Genomic DNA, 23,814 nt, shown 5'->3' on the forward strand with positions numbered 1-23,814 from the left:
CAGTGTCTTTTACAGCCTGTTTTCAAAGCATTTAAAATATGAAGTTTGGAATATGGATAAATTCAAGAAATTAAATGATGTTGCATAAAACCAACGGCACAAGCTAGGCTGTTCTGAAAGGAAATTCTTTATTCATGATATTCGTGAACTACCACAACATTTGAATAAGACTAAAAGGCTTGTTATTAATATCATAATTATATGTAATTAATATGTAACTAACAATATAAAGAAATCCATTAAATTTAACTCTAAATTTTAAAAAAGATGTGAGGTAGGTTAATCAAATCATATTATAATAATGAGGATATAATAATTATATCAAAGAAAAAGAAAAATGTTAGGTTTTGGTACTGGTGCATTAATTTATAAACATTTTTCTTATCACACTACGAATAATATAACTAACACTATTTCTTAAAACTATTCACATGTGGCGCACTTCTCATATAAAATTTAATTAAAAAACAAATTATATTTGGAAATTATTCGTTTATATATCTCTTAAAGTTTTCACAACATTTCAGCAAACAGCCAACTCACTTATGTCATGCAAATGAAATGCTCATTACAAAACCAAGCGGTTCTGGCCGCACTTGACACTTTGCGCGACAAAAACATGCACACATATACATATGTATATACTTGTATATAAGTATAAACAGAGAGAGCGGATCCTCGTGTCATATGCCCAAAATTATCAAGACACATACAAGCATGCACTCTGACATGGTGACTGCCACAAATGTCCTGATGCTGACAACGACATCCGGCGGCATCTCTACACCTCTCTCTGCCATCACCCCCCCCCCCCCCCTTCCCCTTTCGTTGGTGGTGTGTGTCTGTGGCACTTGCCACAGTTATGGCCATTACCATGCACAAGTGCGGGGCGGCAGTTCGGATGGCACCTGAAATTATGCCTCATGTGCTGGGCTCGCAAAAACTGTGCCTACCATAAAATGCAACGACTGACTGTTTGCCTCCATGTCTCGTTTTTGTCGTGTGTTTGTAGGTGTGTGTATTTGTGTATGTGTGGGTGTGGGTGTGCACTTTAACGTTGCACTCCATGGTGCGCTGACAGACGCACGAGTCTAAAGTGTTCTTCATGCTGCGCTTGTCAGCCTAAGCTCCCAGCTCACAGCTAGAGATGGAGGCGTGAATTCGTTTAAATTCTCAAATTTTTCACTTTTCCTAAATTTCTACTTCATTTTAACATTTTCAATCCCTTTACAGTTTAAATTTAAGATTAAAGCTTGTATTTAAGAGTATGTACTGTGTCTAAACAATTATTGGAACATAACGTTTGTTGACCGCTTGCTTGGCTTTTCTCTACTTTTCCAGCTTTTCCAAACACGTACATTAAATAATGCAATATGTTTTATACGTTTGTTCTGTGCTATGTTTTAGAAGGCGAAGTAGGGTGTAAAGAAATTTTTAAAGTAATACAAAGTATTATAAAAAGCACGATAATGGTTCGTAGAATAAAAATCGTTAGTTTCAAATTTTAAGCAAATTCTAAGCAAACCAGCTAATTGTTTTTATTGCCAAGTTCTGTCCGGGTTTTTTTTTTTGTTTTTTTTTTGCATAAACATCACTTTGATTATTTATTTTTATTGCCAAGTTCTGTCCTGTTTTTTTCTTTTATTAAAAAAGTCTATCCAAACAAACTTTAAGTTTGTAAAAATAATGTTAGCAAATATATTTATTTGATTTAATTGTTGAAATATTTTAAATGATAACAGAGGCCAAGCATTTTTGGAACAAAAGTCTATTGTGTCTGAATTTTTATTATAAAATTAATTTTATTTTTCTCAGTAGACTTCGAGCATATCGTATTTTATTCATTTATTTTATTGTGCAAGATTTTAAAATAGAATCGAAAAATAGGCAAACTTAAAAAGTTATTTTGTTCATCAGCAGCCCCAATCCATGAGAAACAATTCATCTTATCATTTGTACCAAAATAAAAGCTAACATATTGCTATAGAATTCAATGTTAGAGAACCCACTTTCAAATTTCATTCAATAATTATTAGCTTCATTTGTTTTATCCAATAGTTTTTAACACTAATTTAAACTTTTTGAAAATTCTTCAAGCCTTAAACATTTCAGAGAACGGTGTTCTGGAGAGCTAAGGTCTCATTACAGTTTTTAACAACACACTAATAGAATGTATGATAATATAATAAAAATTTCTTGAATTCAATGCTTGGCCCAAAACCAAAACAAACTCCCATCTTTAGGTTACAGATTTGCTTGGGCAGCCACTGGCATTTTCAGCTCTCGTGGTTTTAAAAGTAAAACGCTGTTGAGTTCATTAAAAATTGTACTAAGTGTGTTGTCATCATCATCATCATCATCATCCTCATCCGTACCCTTAGTCGTAGTTACAGTCCTTGTTGTTAGGCTAACCGCAGCTTCCACAGCCTCCACAGCACCTACAGCTTTCCAAACTCACACGTCACTCCACATGGTTGTCAGCTGCAGGCTATGGAGCGCTACTTCTTGTCGTTGTTGTTTTCATGTTTTCATTTATGTATGTACTATGTACATATATACTAATGGTGTATGTGGTAGGCGCACATTTTCCAACGTAATTCGTTTTGCCGCCAAAAATTGGATTTGCGTGCTAAACAAAACCTAAATGGCTTTCATGGCTTATGATTCCCCCCATTCCCCACGGGCCCCAAGGGGCGATTTGGTTTTATGAATTATGCAACACACACATTCAATTAAAATTAAGCCCATTTAGCAATATGTGTTTTACGTTTTAAAAGGGGCCCACGAGTCGCATTGAAGCAGTGAACAGATAGATATCGAATGAATGAGTTGATGAACAATTTAAAGCATTAAACAGTGTTTTTTTTTAAGATTTTGAAAAAATTGTACAGCTTACTTCAAGTTAATTTAAACCTATTCCAGTGGCATATTTCAGTAGGAAGAGTTATTGTTATAAATGGAAGAAATGGAGAAATGGAAGGAAAATGCACCATTTTTCCAAAAAGTGTAATTATATTTTACAAACAGCGCATGTAAATGCTCATAAAGTTCTTTAATTAAATACATCAAATTGTGTTGTATAAATGTTTAAATAAAATAAAACTGCCTTAGAAGTATATTAGAAAAATAAATGAAATCTTTTGCTTGTTTCTATATTTATATGTAAATTAATAACGAGAAATTCCTTCTAAAATAAATACAAGGGCTAAAATAAATATAAAAATGCAAGGGCCATTTATGTTTTATGAATAGAGAGCCAATTCATGATATTTCACTGAAAATGGTTTTTATTGTTTTTCAAAATAATTTCCATAAAATCATTACACTTTTTTCATCGCTTTAACCAATTAATTAAAATTTGAAGCACTTTCTAGAAGAAGAAAAAGAGGCTTTAAAGGCTTCTACAGGCGATTTTGTTTTCTTTCTTTATTTTTAAAGGTTTTGAAAGTGAGGCTGTAAGACGGATGGAGTTTTTGATGGCAAAAAAGGTCATGTATGCGCCGATCTGTGTATGCTGGCATTTTGATGGTGACAGCCACTAAACCAAGCCGAAAACTTTTCGCATCAAATGGTTATATTTAGCCTGTTACGTATAGCCTGTGGTACGAAAATATTCCTCCTTCCTTGCATATCAACATCAAACTACTCTTACAATTAAAACAATTATAAAAGATAGAGTATATGGTCAAAATATTTTTAAAATATCAAAATATTGTTCAGCTAAGTCACTACATTATTGGAATGAAAAATTATACTATCATTATGTTTTAAACAGCACCAACGAGTAGAATATTAAAGTCCCGACGTAACCTTTTGCGAACTTAAACTTGCAGTGTTGTAGCAAACAATATTATGAACACTTTTAAGGACATTTTGAGGCATTAGGAAACTTGTAGATACCAAATGCAGCTAGTTAAAAAAAGAAATAGTAATGAACATTTCATAAACATTACCTTCGCATAAAATAAAATACATATTTCTATAATACACTTGCACGAATGTAAATTTTATATCATTGTTCTATTTAAAAACTGAAGGGGCAAGAATTAAAAAAAAAAGGCGAAACTAAGAATTAAGTTCAAAACAAATGCTATTAACGTACGTTTCCTTTTTGAAAAAAATGTGCTATACACTATATATAAGCCCGCTTTGCTTCAAGCTTATCAATTTCGTTTGATTATTCGTTAAAAAATAAAGAAATATTTTTTCTCCCTACTTACATTTTACGAATGAAATATGAAATAATAACATTCAATGTAAGTCGCCTGACAACCATATAGGCTTTTGAAATTTAAGTAAAACTGAGAACATTTAAATTTAAGGCTATTGCGGGGCCCCCACCCTGCTCTCAGATATGCTGAGGATGATAGCACTTGGCACTGAAATATTTATCTCAAATTCTTACTCTCCGTGTCAATCGTTCTCAGCGGGAAACTTGTGCTCTGTTATGAATATGCAGCACAAAACGGACAAACGAAAAAGCCAAACACATGCACACATTCAAAATGCATGGGGACGAACACATGGATGGATATGGGAAAATCAATAGGAAAAGCGAATAGCCAAAAACAGCTGTTCAAATTTAAAGGCAAAGTTAATGAAAACTGCGGCCGCTAGAAAATGTAAACAAGCGATAAAGTTAGGCAAACGGCACCGAAACGAACGACTAAAAATAGGACAACACTGAGCAAAGAGCAGCAGGAAAAGAGAGCACAAGGCACAGAGCGAGAGATAGGAGACAGAGAGAGAGAGAGAGAGAGAGAGCGCTACTCGTGTGTGAAAGTTATATTGGTCGCCTATGAAAATTTTTACATTTTCAGCATTTAGTTTTTCGCAGCTCTTCAACGTAGTCGGTCATATCGGTCGGTCGAATCGCGGCAAATGGTCAAAACGCGTCAACGCACACACACTAACGCACTCCGACGCTTACACGCGCATAAATATACACACACATATATGTATAATCGACGAAACTAAGAGCAAACGTTTATATATAGAAAATGTACGCACAGCTGTAGGGGAAAAGCAGCAGCAACTAAAAATTATTTTCGAAAATATGCTTGTAGCTGAAAATAAATTGAAAATTAAGAACAATTTCGTTAATTATTTTTACAATTCAACTGATATTTTCTATTAAACGAAATATTGCGCATACGCCGCGTGTGTCGTGTTGAAGTCGAAAAGTAACTGTGCGTCAGCGACCGACTCCACCCAAAATTATACACCAAATATGTACCAACAAATCTAGAGTGTACGAGTATTATAACCATAAAAAAAAAACCACAACACTTGCATGGCAAATGTTTAAAATTGTGTTGGTTTGGCGAGCTCGTGAATGCGTTGAAGAATCTTAAATAAAAGGAAAACAAGGAAAATGCTAGAAAAATGCTTGGTGCTGGCAAAATGTTGATGACACATTTCTCTGTCATTTCGACCGCATTCCTCGCAATTCAACCTCTATTCCTGTTGTTGCTGTGTTTCGGGCCGCCTTCGTTGCCGTCGTCATCGCCGCATGGCGTCTCGATTATGGTGCGCGCCTCAGCCGCGGATGAAGCGTAAGTGTGGCCAGCGAAATGGAATCAGACAGAGATATATATATATATACATATAATACATGCTATACTATGTACAACATGCAAGTAGACAATGAGGCAGACAGTCTGGCAAAAAGTTAGCACGCACGCAGACACACACACATACACACCTACACAAACAGACATAGACATACCTATACCCATACACATAAAGTCAATTAAAGGGCGTGTTTTCATCATCGTCGTAATTTTTGTCTTTATCGGCGGTCGTTAATTTTCCTACATTTTATGCTAATTTTCTTGGCAGCCAGCACGCACGATTTTTTGTCTTTATTTATTTTGTATTTTGTTCTTTATCTTTGCTTTCTTTCGTTTTGCGTCTTCCTTACGACAGCCTTTCTTAAGCACACAAATAAAATTGTTTGCCCTGCATGTTGACTTGTGTCCCCTTTTCGCCTCCTTTCCGACAGCCTTATGCATATTTTATTGGGCATTTGTAAAACAAGTTAACAACGCAAGTGTGTTGAAGGTGCTGTCATTAATTTTTGACATTGCGCACACCATGCCAGAAGAACGAATATTTGTGTTTGGCAATTTGACTAACAGGTCACGAATGTCGTTTAGGTAAACGGCATTTAATGAACCTGATTACCATAAAGAGATCCCAGTAGGTCCTACTTTCACATTTTATCAGTTTAAAGAGTGCAAACGAAAACTATAAATATGATCTGTTACTAAAATTATGATTTAAAAAAGCTTGGAGGTTGTGAGGATGGCCAAAACAAAAAGTCCGCAGTTAATTTTTAAGAACTCGCCAAAATATTCATTGCAATTTCTGAGGCAATTGGAATTAAACAAAGAAAAAAATATTTTCCGAAAAGATGTTTATTTCATTTGGCCAAATCGTTAATAAATCTTTCCAGCACTGCATTTTGGCTGCTCGTATTAGTCATATTCGAGCCAATTCATCGATGACCTGGAATTAAACAAAGAAAAAAATGTTTTCCGAGAAGATGTTTTTTTTTTCATTTTCCCCAACCGTTAATAGATCTTTCACATTACTATATTTATTTATTTTATTAACCTATCCTAGCATTACAAGTACCAGATTACTTTCAGGCACTGCATTTTGGCTGCTCGTATTAGTCATAATCGAGCACAATGCCAACTCATCGATGAGCTGGAAAAATGAAATTTTGCCAACAACACATGGCCTCAACAGCTTGTAACTTTCATATGTTCAAAAAAGTGGATAGAGGTAGCATTTAAAACCAATATGTATACACATAACGACCGAAAAATGCTTAAGGACATATACAGCACTCAAATTAAAAAAAAAAACCCAGACATTTTTCACAAAAATTGTTGTGGTTTTAATTTATAAAAAGTTGTCTCAAGCTTTTTTACTTCCTCTGATGAAGTGCATCTCAAAAAGTTTCGTTGCAAGTTAATTTTGTTTTTTCATTAGAATTTTGAACTATATTCCGACTCATCTCGTCAGGCTGATCATACTTATATTTTTTCATTTATTTACAAAAATAAAGAGTACCTTATCTACTTAATTAGAAATAAAGTAGCACACTTATATGTAGCTATAAAATATTTTCAGTTCGTTACATAACTTCTTTCTTCTTAGCATACACTCTAACCTTTTGGGCGCTGGTTATAAAAATAATTATTGATTACTAAAGCCATTTAAGAATATAATTGTAAATATCTTTCGCCTTCATTCATCAATCAGAGCTTCCCAAATATGAAGGTTGTTTAATATTTGAAAGGTCGCGTGTTTTCTAACCATCCCGTCATTTCAGAAACCACCACCTATAGCCTTCAATAGCCATTCATCAGGCGCTTTTAGCTTATTAGCTAATTATTTTGGCCTTTGTAAAAACTCTTAAATATTTTGTGGCAACGCCTGCCATTAGCGCATTTTAATATTGCACGAGAACATTAATAAAAAATGAGGCCGCATAGCGGGAAAGTGTGATTAAAGAAAAATTTTCATTTAGTTGGCTCCCTTTGCCAAATTATTTAATGAGCTTCAAAAGGATTTAGGGTGTGTATTTTATGTTCCAACAATATACATTATGATATCATGCTGGCAAAGAATTAAATATATACACATGTTTGCTATCAATATGTTTGTGTATATGTATAAATGAGGGTCGACTTTTAGGCGCATGGGTTTTCAAGCTATATTTGTATATCCCGTAATGGAAGGATGAAAATGCTTTATTAAATTTTGGCAAATGAGTCCAACAGACAGAAGGCACCTTCTCCAACCGAATAAATTGTAGATAAATGCTTGGCAGCTCGAGTTTATTTATTTTTTTAAAATGCTACATTTTTGTTAATACTCTTTGCAATTTTAAAGCTATATAAACATTCTATTTGTTAATCTTAAGAGTTATTAACAAAACAATTTCATCGAACGTTTGAATGAAAATCTTAACAATCAGAAGATTTATTTGCAACACACACTAAACATATACAGACAGCTAATTGCTTATAAATAAAAGGCAGTCTCTTTGAAATTGCTATGTTGAACTAAAGATAGAAATAAAAATGTGATTTATAAAAACATTGGCTTCCGCATCCAACGTTTTCTTTTCCAATTTAAAAAATTGAATACATATTTGCATTATAATATGTATTAGCAACAGCTGCTATTAACTTCAACAACATCAGAATATCGCAGAAGCATTGTTGATCACAGAAATAAATACAGACATATGCTAATAAATTACAGCTACTCTCTAAGTATGAGTATATCTATGAGTTTTTAAATATATAGAAAACTTCTTGACACGTCTAATAATCTGTCACAAAGTAAATAAATTCCGATAAAGCAGAATTTCAATTCAGTTAATTATTCAACGACAGATTTAAGTATAAAGAATTCATTAACAAGCCAGCCAAACAGCCGAATCGGCAATTCCGGTGGCAATATAAGGTTCATTGTTATTTCTTTACTGCTGATGTGAGAAAATTCCCATTTTATGAATATTTAATACAATATTTATGGCTGCTTTGCCTCCCAGAGCCGCAGCCACATAAAATGCTGCTCACATTCGAGGTATGAGTAGATTTCTGGGTGCCACACAATAAGAAAGCCACACAGTTCAATTATATTTATTTTAGTGCCGCTTTAGAGATAGCAACGCTTTATTTATAATGGAAAAAAAGGAAAACCATAACAACACTTCTAACTAGCTAAGTGAAATGCGCGATCAAAAGAAAACATTTGCAATCGTGCACCACTCGAGAAACTTTAAAACAAAAGTCGCCGCCAAAGCCACCGACAACGCCGCAGGCCACGTCAGAGAATCGTGTCAAAGGCATCCCAACAAACGAAAATGAAAATGGACAGCAGGAGTGGCGGCAACAACACAACTAACAAGTGTGTGTCTCTCATTCTTAAGAGAAGATTGCGAAGGCACTGCGCAGGCTTCCTGAGCGGCCAAAACAAAAAGCATTTGGTATCTCAATTTTTGAATGCCCTTCAGTTTTATCGAAATGGAAACTAGAAAAAAATATGAACTTCGTATAAATAAGAGTGTTTGTTAAGCTATTTCTTAATCCGTTTCGTTTTATAAATTGGTTCTCGATTAAATGTATGTATTTTTTAAAGAAGACTACTATACTAGTAAAAAGTTGAAAATGCATTGAAGAAAACTGCTATTCTTATACCCTGTACCTGAATGGTTAAAAAGGGTATGTGTATTATGTTTGTGCAATGTATTTAAGAGACAGAAGTAAGCATCTCCGATCCCATAATATGTATATAATCTTAATCAACATGGGGAGATAAATCAAGCTAGATGTTTTCGTTTGTCTATCTGCCCGTCTGCCAGGACATCGAAAACAGTCGAGCCTAAATTTAATCAAGTTTGATATGCAGACTCTTCTTGAATATACGATATTATTTATCCCAAGAACCGCGATTTGTTCTTCTTCTTTTTTAATTCTGCGAGCTGAAAGAAGCATATGTAATACAGGTAGAGTGATGGATTTTTATTGTGTAGAGGGTATTTTACTGCCCTTTTGGTTAATATTAACTAAATCAGTTGCAGTGAAGAGTCATAATTATAATTTGAAATAATATTTGTACAAGTATATGGCCGTCCACTTATTCTTTATCAGAGGCTCTGGTTTCGTTTAGAAGTTTTCGCTCAGCTCACTGTAAACTGCATATTAAGACCAAGATATTTTACTGAAAACATAACTCTAATCAGGAAGAGCCTGTTTCTTGCAAAAGGACCAATCTGATTTAATTTAATTCGGCTATGGTCTTTTGATATATGACCAGCAAATGCATTTAAATTAAGAATTGAACAATCATCCACTTACATACTTTTAAGCAGAAAATATAGACGTTTTTTTTTTTGTGCCGTTGACAAGATTAATTTTTCGGTAACATTTTTTCTGATTTGCCAACGTTTCTTTCAAGCGTTAAACAATATTTATAGTCTAGCTATTAATAAGAAGCGTTATTTAACTAACTTAAAATAATGATTACAAGAGAAGACTAATTTTTTGTTAATATATTTTTTTATTTGCGAACCCTTCTTTAAAGAAGAATAATATAATATTTCTAGTATAATATCATATTTCTATTAATATATTATTTCTAATAATATAATATTTCTAGTATAATATTTCTAATAATATAATAATTCTATTAATATAATATTTCCAATAATATTTCTAGTAAAGTTTTTAAGAAGTAGCGTAATCAATCAAATTTAAAAGAATGAAATCAAGCCAGGTCTAATTTTTTGGTAATATAATTTTTTTCCATTTGCGAACGCTTCTTTAAATAATAATACAAGTAATATAATATTTCTAGTATAATAAATTATTATAATAAATAAATATAATATTTCTAATAAGAAGCGTAATTAACCAAACCAAATCAAAGCATTAATCAGAAGATTACTATAAGCTGATATTTTTTATCATTATGTATCCACCAAAATTACGATGTCCTATTAAGATGATTGTCATTGTCTTATCATGAAAGTTTATTTGTGTGCGTAAGCTTTAGTTTTAGGCTCATCTGTTAATAGAGCTTAGACTATTCTCTAATTCGGTCGACACATTACTTACTTGCTGGAGATCACAACCACTTAGAAACAAAACTAGTGCAATCGCCAGTATAGCGCAACGATAAAGAGAATCACCCGAACACACACACACATGCACAGGGAGATATTAGTTGCATTTAAGAGAGCAAAAGATGCGCGCGCACAGGCACTTGTTGATTACTCACACATACACGCACACACACACACACACATAGAGACGTGGGAGTGGGGCACAACTAAACAGCTGTGTTTGACATGGTTCCCAACAATTAGTGGATTGCACTTTCTTTGCTTTCTTTTTGCGCGCTTTCAAGCGGTGTCGAAGTCAGCGTCGCGTCGACGTCACCGCCAACAGCTTGTGCGCCGTGTACAAGTAGGCGTTGTGTTGTGACAGACATGTGTGCTAATTAAATTAGTTGGTTTGTTGTTCTTGTTCTTTTTCTCTCGTTGCTGGTGTTTGCTGGCTCTTGTTGTTGGCGACGAATGCGACAGGTGGTTGACATTTATTTGGCTTGAGCGGAAGCGTAGGTGTTGCTCCTGAAAGATATCCAACTGGAAACTGAAGGACTTCTGAAACCTACACCTACTCCTCCTTTCACATGAACTCTTTCATTTAATTGAAGATGCAGGATTCGAAGACATGAATATCGATGATGCGTGAGAATTGTTTGAAGATAAAGGCATGGATAACGAATTGTTATTTGAAACTTATTTCTCTTAAGAAACTGAATATATAAATCATTTAACCAGAGAAAAATTAGAAAAAAGATTTGCATATAGTATTAGCAGCTTTGAATCGTAAATTCCAATTCGCTCATAGAAAGACCGTGGAAAAAATACTTTTACCTACATATAAAAATGCTTTTAAAGGAACTAATCAATCGCATACTCATTTTTTGGCCAAGCAAAAGGAGCAGCACAAAAAAGATTTTTAGCATGAAAACGGCTTATAATTAGATTAAATTTTAAATTAAAATGTAAAATTATTAAAATTTGAATTCAAAATTGAGCTGCTATAACCTTTTTTACGTACAAAATACTTGCCTATTTAAAAAGATTAATCTATTAATGATACAAAATTAACACTTGGAGATTAATCTGTTAATCATAATAATTCAACGCTTGGAGATTAATTTGTTAATGATAAAAATGCAACACTTGAAGTAACTTTATGTAAATTTTAAAAAATTATGGTGTCTTAATTGCAGCGGAAATTTAAACAGCAACATTTTTTTTTGTGCATTTGTCGAAATCAAGGAACGTAAGCCCATATTTTGTGTGGAGTCCAGGTCGAGGTTTTCTAGGAACGCAAACCCCGTGTTAAAAGAGGGCTAGGTATATTCTTGTTTCACATTAAAACTGGTAACGAAGTCGTGGTTTGTTAAGATTGGGAGAACTCTAATGTTAATCTAGAATTTTTCTGGCTGTTAAATGCTATTAGCGTTATGCTATTTTTGTATTTTTCTGCTGCATTACTTACTCAAAACATAGAACGTTAAAATGGCGCGAGTTCGACTTCTGTATTCCCTATACCCATCCCTTTCCCCACAGTCCTCTATATAGACTGCACGACTAATGAAGCGATACTTAAAAAAGGCTATTTGTTTCTCTATCCCACAATAAAGTGATAATTCTTGTCTGTGTTTAGTGTAATATTTAACCAACCAAATCGCTCATTTAGTATAACAATTGTTTGGTTTTTTTTATTGTTCTTTACAGTGTTGGAAAGTGGGCCGCCCAGTTCGGAGATGAGTTGTGGGAACTGGCGCAGCGCATGACCAAATCGCAGGAAATTAAGGAGGTAAGTTGCAATTAAATAGTAATTAATTGAGCGTTTGTTGAAGCAATTGGGAAACCCATAGAAATACCGGGAATACAATGCACGCGTTGAGGAGAAAAATGGCACAGAACTCATTCAATCGATTACGGCGAATGTGGGAAAAATGTTGGCGCGCAAAATGGACGCAGTCCGTTGTATTCAGGAGAAGGCGGAGTCGGCCAATAAGAACTTTGAGTTTAACTTCACGCAGGCCCTGGAGGAGGTCAAGTATTATTCCAGCAAGTATTCCGCCTTCAATGGAAATCGATCGGAGGAGCTGCTGGAGGGCATGCAGATATATGAGGATATGTATTTAAATTTGACGCTCAACCCGGACACGCACTTCTATAACATTTCGGTGGATACACAGCACAGTGCCGTGCATGTGCCTTCCAATGTCTACGATCGTAGTCCGCGCGTCCTGAAGACTATAGCGTGGTCCGATCAACTGGATGAAGTGTTTCGTCAGAATTATCAGTCGGATCCTGCATTGTCTTGGCAATACTTTGGATCCGATACGGGTATTTTGCGACACTATCCCGCCTCACAGTGGACGGACGGACGAGTTAAGAAGTTGGATGCGGACACGTACGATTGTCGCAAGCGTTCGTGGTATATCGAGACAGCCACTTGTTCCAAAGATATTGTCATTCTGATGGATCATTCGGGCTCCATGACGGGCTTTCGCAGTCATGTGGCCAAGTTTACAATTCGCAGCATACTGGACACCTTCTCGAACAATGACTTCTTCAACATATATAGCTACTCCGCTTCGGTAGAGGACATAATACCTTGCTTTAGTGATGCCTTGGTGCAGGCCACCCCCGAAAATATAAACGTTTTCAACGATGCCATTGCCAATCTGCCCGACCCGGAGGGTTATGCGAATGTTACGTTGGCTTATGAGAAAGCGTTCCAGCTTTTGCGCAAATATTATGTACAAAGGCGTTGCAATGAGACCTCCACCTGCAATCAGGCCATTATGTTGGTTACGGATGGTGTGGCCGGCAATACGACCGATGTTTTCGAGAAGTATAATTGGGGCAATGGCGAGAATGGCACTTCGAACATGAATGTGCGGGTGTTCACATATCTGCTGGGCAAGGAGGTGACCAAGGTGCGGGAAATCCAATGGATGGCCTGCCTAAATCGTGGCTATTACTCCCATGTGCAAACGCTGGACGAAGTCCACGAAGAGGTGCTTAAATATGTAGATGTTATAGCCACACCGCTGGTTTTGCAGGAGGAACAGCATCCACCGACCTGGACGCATGCCTTTACGGACAAGACGGTGAGTTGCTGAGGAAAAATTGCAGTTATCATGTCTCTATATACTTCCTCTCTATCAGTATGATCCGAAAAACTCTACCGAGCGCAGACCTCGTCTCATGATAGCTGTGGGCGTGCCCGCCTTTGATGATTCCTACAAGAATAGCACCATGAGGCGAGCACGTCTCCTGGGTGTGGCTGGCACGGATGTGCCCGTTGAAGATATCGATAAGCTTACATTGCCCTACAAGGTAGGTTTCTACATAAGTTCAAGGCGCCATTTTTCTGAAGGTTTTATATTCTAGCTCGGGGTCAATGGCTACTCCTTTGTGGTGTCCAACAACGGCTACGTACTCCTCCATCCCGATCTACGCCCTATTGGTGTAAGAATGCTACAAATACCGAAATCCAAATTCTAAACTGTTCACGCACTTTCAGTCCAATGGTAAAATGAATCCCAACTATAATAGCATAGACTTTACGGAAGTAGAGCATCTCTTTGAGGACAACAGTCCCCGAGAGCCGGGAGAATCAATTCTACAGCTTCGCAGCGCCATGGTGCGTCATAAATCGGGCGAATTTAAGGATATTCCCGTCAAATTTCACTTCGACAACATGCGTCGTGTGTCGGAAGAGAAGCAGGATTATTTCTTCGCACCGCTGCCAAATACGCCCTTCTCCCTCGGCATCGTATTACCCAGTAAATATGGCAAAACCTGGATAAAAGTGAGCGAAGAAGTAAAGAAGAATACTTATATGAACGTTAGCATATCGGATTTCTTCAAGGGAGAAAACTGGAAGGTTCACCCGGATTGGTAAGCTACTTAAATATCCAGATTAAATTGAACTATTTTGATCCAAAATATTTGTTTAGGGTCTACTGCAAATATCATTATCTGGAGGGGCACGAGTTCAGGACACCCGAAGCCGAATTGCGAGAATTTCTTGGCAAAATGGTCAAGCCCGACTGGAAATGGGCCGAGCAATATGCCGAGGATGAAAATAATGAGTCCAGCGACTGTATGTAACCCAATTACTGAGAATACATATCTTAGTTATTATAGTTGTATTATTTAATTTTTTTTCAGTAAATTGCGGCCGCAAAACTCTGGGCGATGATGCCTACTACTGTAACCAAGAGCTGGTCCATTTGCTGGTTTTCGATGCCAAGGTCACAAATTCTAGTTACGGTGAATGGAAATTCGAGAATGAAGAGGAGAAGGCTTTAATCGAAAGCTTCGGTGCCACACTGCGCTTTGTGGCCACCATGAGCGGCTTGACGCGTTGGCAATTCATTTATGGCGAGGTGGAAGTGGACAACGATCAGGAATTCGGCGACTACCATACAACATCTATTGATGAGACTTGGTATAAGAGCGCCATACTGCAGCACCATCAGGAGCGCGACAGCTTTGTCTACTCGGTCAAGCACTACAACGATCCCGCCCAGGATGCCGAACTGAAGGTCACCGCCTCGCACGCCATTTTTCCACGCGATGGAGTCAAGGAGGCGCCCGCTTGTGTCGTCGGCTTCCAATTCTCGCATGCGCGCATGATGGAGCGCTTCTTTAACATCACAGCCGTAGATAATGTAAGTTTATTTATCGTTAAGTATATATTCAAAAGATATCCAAATTGTTCTATAATATTATTTATTTGATTTGAGTTATTTATCCATTCATTACTTACAGTGCCATGGCTGTTTACCCACCTGCATGGACGACGATATAGATTGCTATGTGATCGACACGAATGCTTATATTGTGGTTGGACAGAATATTAATAGCACCGGCAAATTCTTTGGTGAATACCATGGGGATGTCATGGCTGCGATGGTGGAGAAGAATATATACCAAAGCATAGATGTCTACGATTATCAGCAGCAATGCCGACTGGATTTGGATTTGTCCAGCGATGGACATATTTTATTGCATGTAAGTAAAGCTTGGCAGAAAGTTCCTAAAAAAGCCCAAAAGTAAAGGAAGTCTATTTTAAAAATAATTGTTAAACTAATTTAAACAAAATCCTGATACTAAGAGACACATAATTGTTATTAAAACACATTTATTATATCGCTTTACAGCCGATTCGCCTGCTCAGTCTGGCTTGGAAATGGTTGGTTGCTCAGCTTTTCTGGCAATATCAAAAGTTCCAATGGTGGGTCGATGGTGCGCCTTGTAAGTAAACCGGAAAAGCATATAGATTTGAATTGAGTATAAAGAATGTTAAAATTTCCTAAACCTTCTTCTTAGTTCTGGACTATTTGGACGATATTGAGGACGAATATGTGGCTGTGGGTCCTAATGGCCCAGCGGCTGCCAAACCCAAAGAGGAATCCGATGAGGGGGATGCCAAATTTCAAGAGCCCGAACCGGAACCCATCTACAAGCCCTGCGACATGCGCTCCACATTGTATGCGCTTCAACCCAAGGCGCTCGATAAAATTAACGACGTCATAGAAATGCCGTCAACGCGTCCATTTCTGGTCAAGAAGATAACCAACTCTAATTTGGTATTAATTGTGGTTAATGTATTGATGCCTTCGCGTGTCGTACACCTCACCACCGAGCCACAACGCATTGAGGACTATGAGCTGGACTTTCCCTGTTATAAACTGAATATGAGTTTCTACGAGCGACGACGAATTGAGGAATGCTTTACAGAACATCCTGACGTAAGTTAAATAATTTAATTTATGATAAATCCACTAACATGCCACACTTTTTCCAGGAGGAACTTTTTACCTATTGCGGCAAATCCTCGCGGCTTAGTCTTGCACTTCAGCTGCTGCCATTGACCTTGATTTTGATGTTCTTTTGGACGCGCCACTTTTTGCGTTTCTAGTCCTGCAAAGTGTTTCTAGTTATATATACAAACCTAGTTTCGTTTTCTAGACTTTACACAATTATATAGTTCAATACTAGTCAAAAGTTTAACAGCAACCTTTACCAACAGCACAACAATGTATAAACAGCAAAAATTTAAATGAAAAATGCTAGGCATGTAATCGGGGGATGCGGATCAAAAGTTCGAAGACAGGCAATATTAAGGGTATGGCAATTATTTGTGAAAAATGTGGGAAAAATCACAACTTAAATTATTATTTTCTTAACTATTTTTTTAGTGCCACTTTGTCTGCTCGCCAACCCCTGTTTTGTTTTTATGTAAACATTAAGCTTAAAGCCCGCGTTTCAGAAACAGTTTTAAAACATAGTTTTAAATGTTCAAATTGAAAAATCTATGCCAAATGTGTAACAAGCGTCATAACGTGTTGATGATGACAATTATTTTTGTAATTTTATAAAATTAGTTGGATCTTTTATAAAAAAACAAACAAACAACAAAACTGAACCAGTAAACAAATAATGCATCCAGAAACAAAAAATATAGTCAATAATATTTACACATACTATTAAAAGCAAACAAAGAATCCAACCGAAGAACATCTTGAGTCTTTCAAAATTCATTAGCTTTTTTGTATACAATCAAAAGAATTATAATTACGATTTTTCAACAAGACAAAGTAAGAGGAGTGTTATTATATATACTATATTTCTTAATGTTTATATAGATATTCAATTATGTTTTATACAATATGTGTATATATATGTATGCGTGTTTGTAACGTTTTTGTATTGTAATGTATTTTGTGAGAAGCATAAATTTTGTTTTTCGCACTCTACTCGTAAATAGGACCACCTGGCGATTTTGGAATTCTATTTCCTAATTACTGCCTCCTAAAAGCAAAAGTCTTAAAACTTGTTTAAGTTAAAAAACAAAAACAAAACCAAAACCAAAAACCAAAACATTTGTTAACAATTTATTGTGTTTCTCGACTTCTAAGCTACCGACACAAACTTAGTAACATAGAAACAAAAACCTAAATGCCTTTGTATTTCGAATGTGGAAACATTTTATGAACTTTATGAATTTAGACAATGAAGGAAAACCAATTTAAAATTATACTTGTACGATTATGTATAAGCGTAAGTATATACACTGTTTATTTGTTGTTCTTTTTCTAATTGAAAACTAAATGAAATCAAAATGAAGTGCGGTCGTTGTCGGGTAAGTGGAACAGCGCGAAATTTGAATGCAAACAGTTAACTATTAAATGTAATTAAATAATATGCAATTAAATGTTTTTATGGATTACTGTGTAACATAATATTTATTTTTTGGAGTGTTTAAACGTTGTAAAGTGTATGAACAATTAACTTCTACTAGCAACAAATGTACTGTTATTCATGGTTTTGCTGGAAAATTCTTGACCTGATTTCAAACTCATAACATAATTTGCACAAAAACACTTCAAACGGCAATCTATAGCTTTGAAGTGCGCTTCTCTGTATTTTCAAGCTGCTACAGCAAAGCCATGTATTAAATTTATAGTTAAAGAAGCTACAAGTCCATTTAGCAAAACCAACATTTTAAAATGTCATTAACAAAACAAATATTTATATATAAGAAAAATTCTATTGAAATTTTGATGTTTAAAACAGAGAAAAGTTTCGAAAGTTATCAAAACAAAAAAGGTGTAAATTACGCTTAATAAGTAAATAAAAATACCAGTTTATGATTAAAAATAAATATGTAATTCTAAAATTCATTTCGATGGGAATCCAGCATTTTTAGTTCCTAATCAGCAAAAACAAAACCAAGCCAAAAAATAAAAAAAAAAATGTAATTTATAAAATTATTTAAACAAAAATGAATGCTTGGCCCAACTCTTAGATAGCCAGCACAAACTCCTTCAATAAAAAAAAAACATTAAAAATATTTTTGAAATAAATATTAACACATACATACATATATATGTAAATATTTAACACATAGGTATGTAGAAATATACTTGCTTATATACCCTTTCAAAAGCACACATCGGGATTGTGTTTTTGAATGCCTTTGCGTGTCTATGTTTATGTTTTATTATGACGCCATTCTGTCTCGTCAACAACTGTGACGATTTTGAAGAAAGAGGAAGCATGCGCTAACAGAACTGTACAGGATCTGTTATACGTACATATGTACGTACATGTATGTTAACTTACATTTACATACTGATCAGAAAAATTCTTATATGATTTTCTAATTAGGTACTGGATATAAAATAAAACTTTGCATAACTCTTGGGGTGAATGCATTTTATAACCTTTTACGAATTACATTTTTATGATGCAGATTATACGATTATATACGAAATTATATCAAAATAGTATGTACATATGTTTATTTGTAATTTTGGGTAAAAGTCGCAAAGTATTCTTTCTCCTTCTCGTAACCGTTTCATTCACAATACTTCGATAATTTTTGCAAATTCACACCTCCTTCTGATATCGATTACAAAAGCTAAGGAACTGGGGTAACTCTAGCATGAAAGGAGCACCGTCATTGACTGCTCGCTTGTCTTTATTGACTGACGTCGTTTCGAATTGAAGCTACAAATTTATTCTAGCTCTGCAGTTTAACTATTGTATTAAAAAGTACATCTATTTAAAATGTCTTCCCGTTACGATCGCGCTGTAACCATTTTTTCACCTGACGGACACCTCCTCCAAGTTGAATATGCACAGGAAGCCGTAGGCAAAGGAACAACAGCTGTAGGAGAATTTCGCCTCTAATATTCATACAAATTCTTACTAATTACTTTCTCAATTAGGTTGGCGTTCGTGGCGGTAACTGCGTTATTCTGGGTGTGGAGAAGAAGACGGTGGGAAAACTTCAGGAGGATCGTACGGTGCGTAAAATATGCTCCCTGGACCAGCATGTTGTGATGGCCTTTGCTGGCCTAACAGCCGATGCACGCATCCTTGTGAACCGTGCGCAGGTCGAGTGCCAGAGCCATCGTCTGAATGTCGAGGATCCGGTTACTGTGGAGTACATTACCAGGTTTATCGCTAAGATGAAACAGAAGTACACGCAGAGCAATGGGCGCCGCCCGTTTGGCATATCGTGCCTTATCGGTGGCTATGACTCGGACGGCACATCGCACTTATTCCAAACTGAGCCTTCGGGCATTTTCTACGAATGGAAAGCCAATGTTACGGGCCATTCGTCGAAGGTCGTGCGCGAGTTTTTCGAGAAGAATTATAGCGACGAAAACGTAGCCACCGAGGAAGGAGCTGTTAAGCTCGCCATCCGCGGTCTCCTCGAGGTGTCTCAATACGGACAAAATAATTTGGAGATAGCCATAATGGAAGACAAGAAACCGCTAAAAATGTTGGATCACAAAGTTATTGCCGACTACGTGAGCATTATTGAAAAGGACAAGGAAGAGGAAATCAAAAAGAAGCAGAAGAAGTAAATGATGAAGAAATTGACATGAGAAAACCTAAAGAAGAAAATTAGGTTAAACATTCCTATCCTGAACCGACATTAAACACCAAATAGCAATGGATAATCGAAAGATTGATACTCATACATCACACGTTTTTATACATTGTTGATATATGTTTGATTCATGATACATATATGTACAACGCCGTAAACTCATTAAACTCCAAAATATACTATTCAATTTTCCGACTAATAACTTTTTACCTTCTATAATACTTTGTCTTCAGTTTTAAGACACTGGGCGGTGGCGGAATAACCCATTCAACGGTTCTTTTTTCAGTCGTAGATGGTGATCAAACGCGAATAAAAAGTAAAAGCGAGTCCAAGTTTAAATAGAATTTGTTCTTTTCCCATTGCTCATATGCCACCTAATTTGGAGTTACGGAAATTTTCGGAAATGAATGGAATTGGCAAAAAGGAAACTCACTTTTAATTTGCTCTACAAATTCATTTTCATGCAAAAATACTGAACTAAGCTTAATACGCACAGCAATAAACACTTTACACTTAAATAGAATCAGTCTAATATTGCATTGAAACATACGCGAACGTCGCTCACAACGTTTTCTCCAGCTTCTTCGTCTTCTCCTGCTTTAGGGGAACAATGTCCCATGCCCCGCCACTTCCCCCGGATTTGCTGCACAAATCTAAGCTGAGTGCTGCACCAATTTCTGGGGTCGCAGCTCGCAAGCAAGTGCCCTTGGCCATATTATAAACGGGACTGTTGGCATTTCTTGTGTGCCGCCACTGCTGATCTCCCAGCATTTCGTGGCATTTGTTGATGATAACCAGCGCATCGCCGGCCGCTTCCAAGCACAGCAGTTTGTCCAATATTATTTCGGACTTCTCTGTCTCGTACCATAATTGATTGGGCGTTCGCCGGCAGGGCTGCAGAGTCAAGGTGCTGCCCTTTTTCCAGAACCCTTTTACCTTGGGCGCTGTTACGGACGCACACAGTTCCGTGCCCGTCAATTGCAGTAGATAGGAATCGATATAGTTACGTTTGCGTGAGTGCCACGGCTGGAATACAGGAGCAACTGCCGATTTCTTTACCTCCTCACCGGGCACGTGTAACTCCGGATATACGTTTTGTAAGTACCAAGCGAAGTCGTGGCATTTCAAACGCTCCCGCAGCTGTAAACGAGCGCTTATATCGCCATAATCGTACTCCTTGGGTACCTTTTCATGCTTCAGATAATAATCCTTGTACTTGTCCATCCAGACATGCGCCAAACGCAGCTATTTGAAAAATTCTCCAATTATATAAATATTTGCAAATATAACCGCATTTCTACTTACAGAATTCTTTAACATAGTATTTGCACCATCGGGCGCCGTGTAGGGGCGACGCTTACGAAAGATGTGTCCAACGCGCGAGCATGGCACAATTTTAATGGCTCCGCCACATTGCCAGACACGGAATGAGATCTCGATATTCTCCCCACCCCATATATCCATGGCCATGTCGTACTCGCCGATGTGTTCAAAGTAAAGGCGGCTCACGGCAAACAAGCCGCCAGCCATGGTGGGCGAACGAAAGGGCCCCTTGAAATCCTCGGGACTCTTCAATGTGCCCTCCGGCAAATTCTCCCAACGAAAATGCAGTCCCCAATTGAAGCCGCCGCGTACCAGTGGGCTGGGTGTGTACTCAAAAGTGTCTGCATTGATAAGGTCGATGACTGGAACGGCCAGGGTGGTGTTCTCGGCTTTGATCAGACGCAGCAGGGGCTCCAGCCATTGCCGATTCACCTATGGATGTAATTTAAAGTAGACATGCTATCATTGTTTCTCTGCAGCACACAAACACAAACCTCTATGTGGGAGTCTAGGAACACTAAAACAGCCCCGTTGGCATTGCGGGCTCCAATCACCCGAGATCTAATCAAACCCTCGCGCTTATCATTGCGCACATAACGCAAATTGTCATACTTGAGGCGAGCATGCAAATCGGCCAGCAGATGAAACTCCAGTTCGGGTAAATCGCTGTTGTCATCCACCAGTATGATCTCCTTGAGCAGGTGGGCGGGCGTGCGCTCCAGTACTGATTTAATAGAGCGCATCAGCGTCATTTTGTGCTCATTGTAAAAACACATTATTATGGAAGCCTGTGGCAGCTCCTCATCCGGGGTTGTGACTGTGCGATCGCACACTTTGTGACGCGTGTCGGGTATTTCGCGATATAGTCCAATGTTATTTGAGACGAGCGCATTGAAGGCATGATGTTTGTAGCCAATGTCACGTATATATTTGTCCTGTTTGTTTCGCACCACGCCCAAAAGATCGAACTGATCTGCTGCCGGAGCCACACTGCCATTACTGGCTGCGGCCTTCATGTCTGTGGACGATGTGCAGCCAACCGTGACACGTTGTTTATAGCTGAGCTCTGCTTTGGGCGTTGCATTTGCATTGCTGCTGAAACGCCAACCTGCCGCCTCAATGGAACTCCGCAGCATATACATGTAAATCAGAATACAAGTCAGCCACACACCCGCTATAAGCAAAGTGCTCAAGGAGCAGGATTTGCAAAGCAAGCGCTTAACTTGTATCATCATTTTTGTTTAGACGCGTTAAGAGGTCTGCTTCCGCTTTGGATGTTCGTTTACGTTCGCGTGTTTTGCTTTTTATTTCGTAACTGCATGGCTTTGGCTTTAGCTAACAAACCGGATTTCTGTGCTGTGGCTCATCAAACCTAATTTAATTTCAATTAATTTGCATTTAGCCTTATTCACAATAGCACAGATGCGTGCAACAGCTGTGTAACTGGCCATCATTAGCGTTGCCACCCTGCCGAGGAGTAGTTGTCTGAACGAGCCGCAGTGGAATATTCATAATGTAGGTTTTTATTCAGCTACACCAAACCAATTAATGCATATATCATGTAAATGGGAAATTGTATCGCTATCATTTTATGAATACCATTTCTTTATTAGTTCATTAATTCGTTTACATATTACAATTTTGTGAGAGTTGCGACATTTCATTCAATAAATAAATAAAACTCCAATTGTATATGTACAAGAACTTGCATATTTAATAATGAATTAATTATTGCAAACAAAAACAAATATAGGTATATAATAATATTTCAACATTTATGTATGTATATGTACGCAGGTAAATGAGAAATCAAATGCAGAAATTAATCTAAAAAATTAAATTTTACAACAGAATTGTTTTTACAAGTTATGAAATAACATATTAATGTATTTATACGAGAGATGCAAATGCAAAATTATTAAATACACATATCTTAACATGTCAAGCCCACTAACAATCGAGAATTTCGAGAAATTTGCATTGCAGTTTCAATAACCTTAAGATTGGAGCTACCTGGGATACCAAATGGTAAAATTATGAGTATGAATATTTTCAGTTTTATAAATTCAAAAAAAGTCAGGACCAGCAAAAAGTTTTTGGTTTTGAAACAAAACGGGGCATTGAATTTTACAGAGCCATTTAAACCATTTTATAATTTCATAACAATAATAATTATAAACTTGAAGTGCAGTCTTAAAAACAATATAAAATCATTGAAGACTATACATCAAGAATTTAGAGGTGTATAAAGAGAAGTTATTTTTAACAAATCGCCAGCCAAAATCGATCGATATCTAATTTTCTATTCACCAAACCACGGTACTACGCATTATAAATTTTATACTAAACGAACATTTCCTACCAGTTTACACCCACAGCTGGTGCTGATTTGTTACTACATTCAATTTATATACTTAGATATATATTTATATATGTGTGTATATATAAATAT

At 36.7% G+C, this 23,814-nt stretch overlaps 3 protein-coding genes across 3 annotated transcripts; 2 read left to right on the forward strand and 1 right to left on the reverse strand.

Annotated features, from left to right (window-relative positions):
• The first annotated feature begins 5,057 nt into the window (after positions 1–5,057).
• On the forward strand, positions 5,058–18,203 carry LOC115625751 (voltage-dependent calcium channel subunit alpha-2/delta-3). The gene is made up of 12 exons (XM_030520907.1): positions 5,058–5,555; positions 12,341–12,422; positions 12,484–13,731; positions 13,790–13,960; positions 14,015–14,092; positions 14,148–14,524; positions 14,584–14,729; positions 14,798–15,300; positions 15,401–15,643; positions 15,793–15,886; positions 15,962–16,383; positions 16,440–18,203. The coding sequence occupies exons 1-12, from the start codon at positions 5,386–5,388 to the stop codon at positions 16,551–16,553; spliced, it is 3,648 nt and encodes a 1,215-aa protein (XP_030376767.1). The 5' UTR covers positions 5,058–5,385; the 3' UTR covers positions 16,554–18,203.
• A 1,004-nt stretch (positions 18,204–19,207) lies between these two features.
• On the forward strand, positions 19,208–20,226 carry LOC115625975 (proteasome subunit alpha type-7-1-like). Its single transcript, XM_030521218.1, has 2 exons — positions 19,208–19,309; positions 19,369–20,226. Exons 1-2 carry the CDS (start codon positions 19,208–19,210, stop codon positions 20,011–20,013), a joined length of 747 nt encoding a protein of 248 aa, XP_030377078.1. The 3' UTR covers positions 20,014–20,226.
• Positions 20,227–20,447: 221 nt separating this feature from the next.
• LOC115625843 (polypeptide N-acetylgalactosaminyltransferase 35A) lies at positions 20,448–22,743 on the reverse strand. Its single transcript, XM_030521045.1, has 3 exons — positions 21,857–22,743; positions 21,345–21,794; positions 20,448–21,284 (listed from the first exon to the last, which is right to left on the reverse strand). Exons 1-3 carry the CDS (start codon positions 22,595–22,597, stop codon positions 20,601–20,603), a joined length of 1,875 nt encoding a protein of 624 aa, XP_030376905.1. The 5' UTR covers positions 22,598–22,743; the 3' UTR covers positions 20,448–20,600.
• Between the last annotated feature and the right edge of the window lie 1,071 nt (positions 22,744–23,814).

Source organism: Scaptodrosophila lebanonensis, unplaced genomic scaffold, assembly GCF_003285725.1.
Source record: "Scaptodrosophila lebanonensis strain 11010-0011.00,11010-0021.00 unplaced genomic scaffold, SlebRS2 tig00000080-arrow-pilon, whole genome shotgun sequence".
In the NCBI taxonomy this organism is placed as follows: domain Eukaryota; kingdom Metazoa; phylum Arthropoda; class Insecta; order Diptera; family Drosophilidae; genus Scaptodrosophila; species Scaptodrosophila lebanonensis.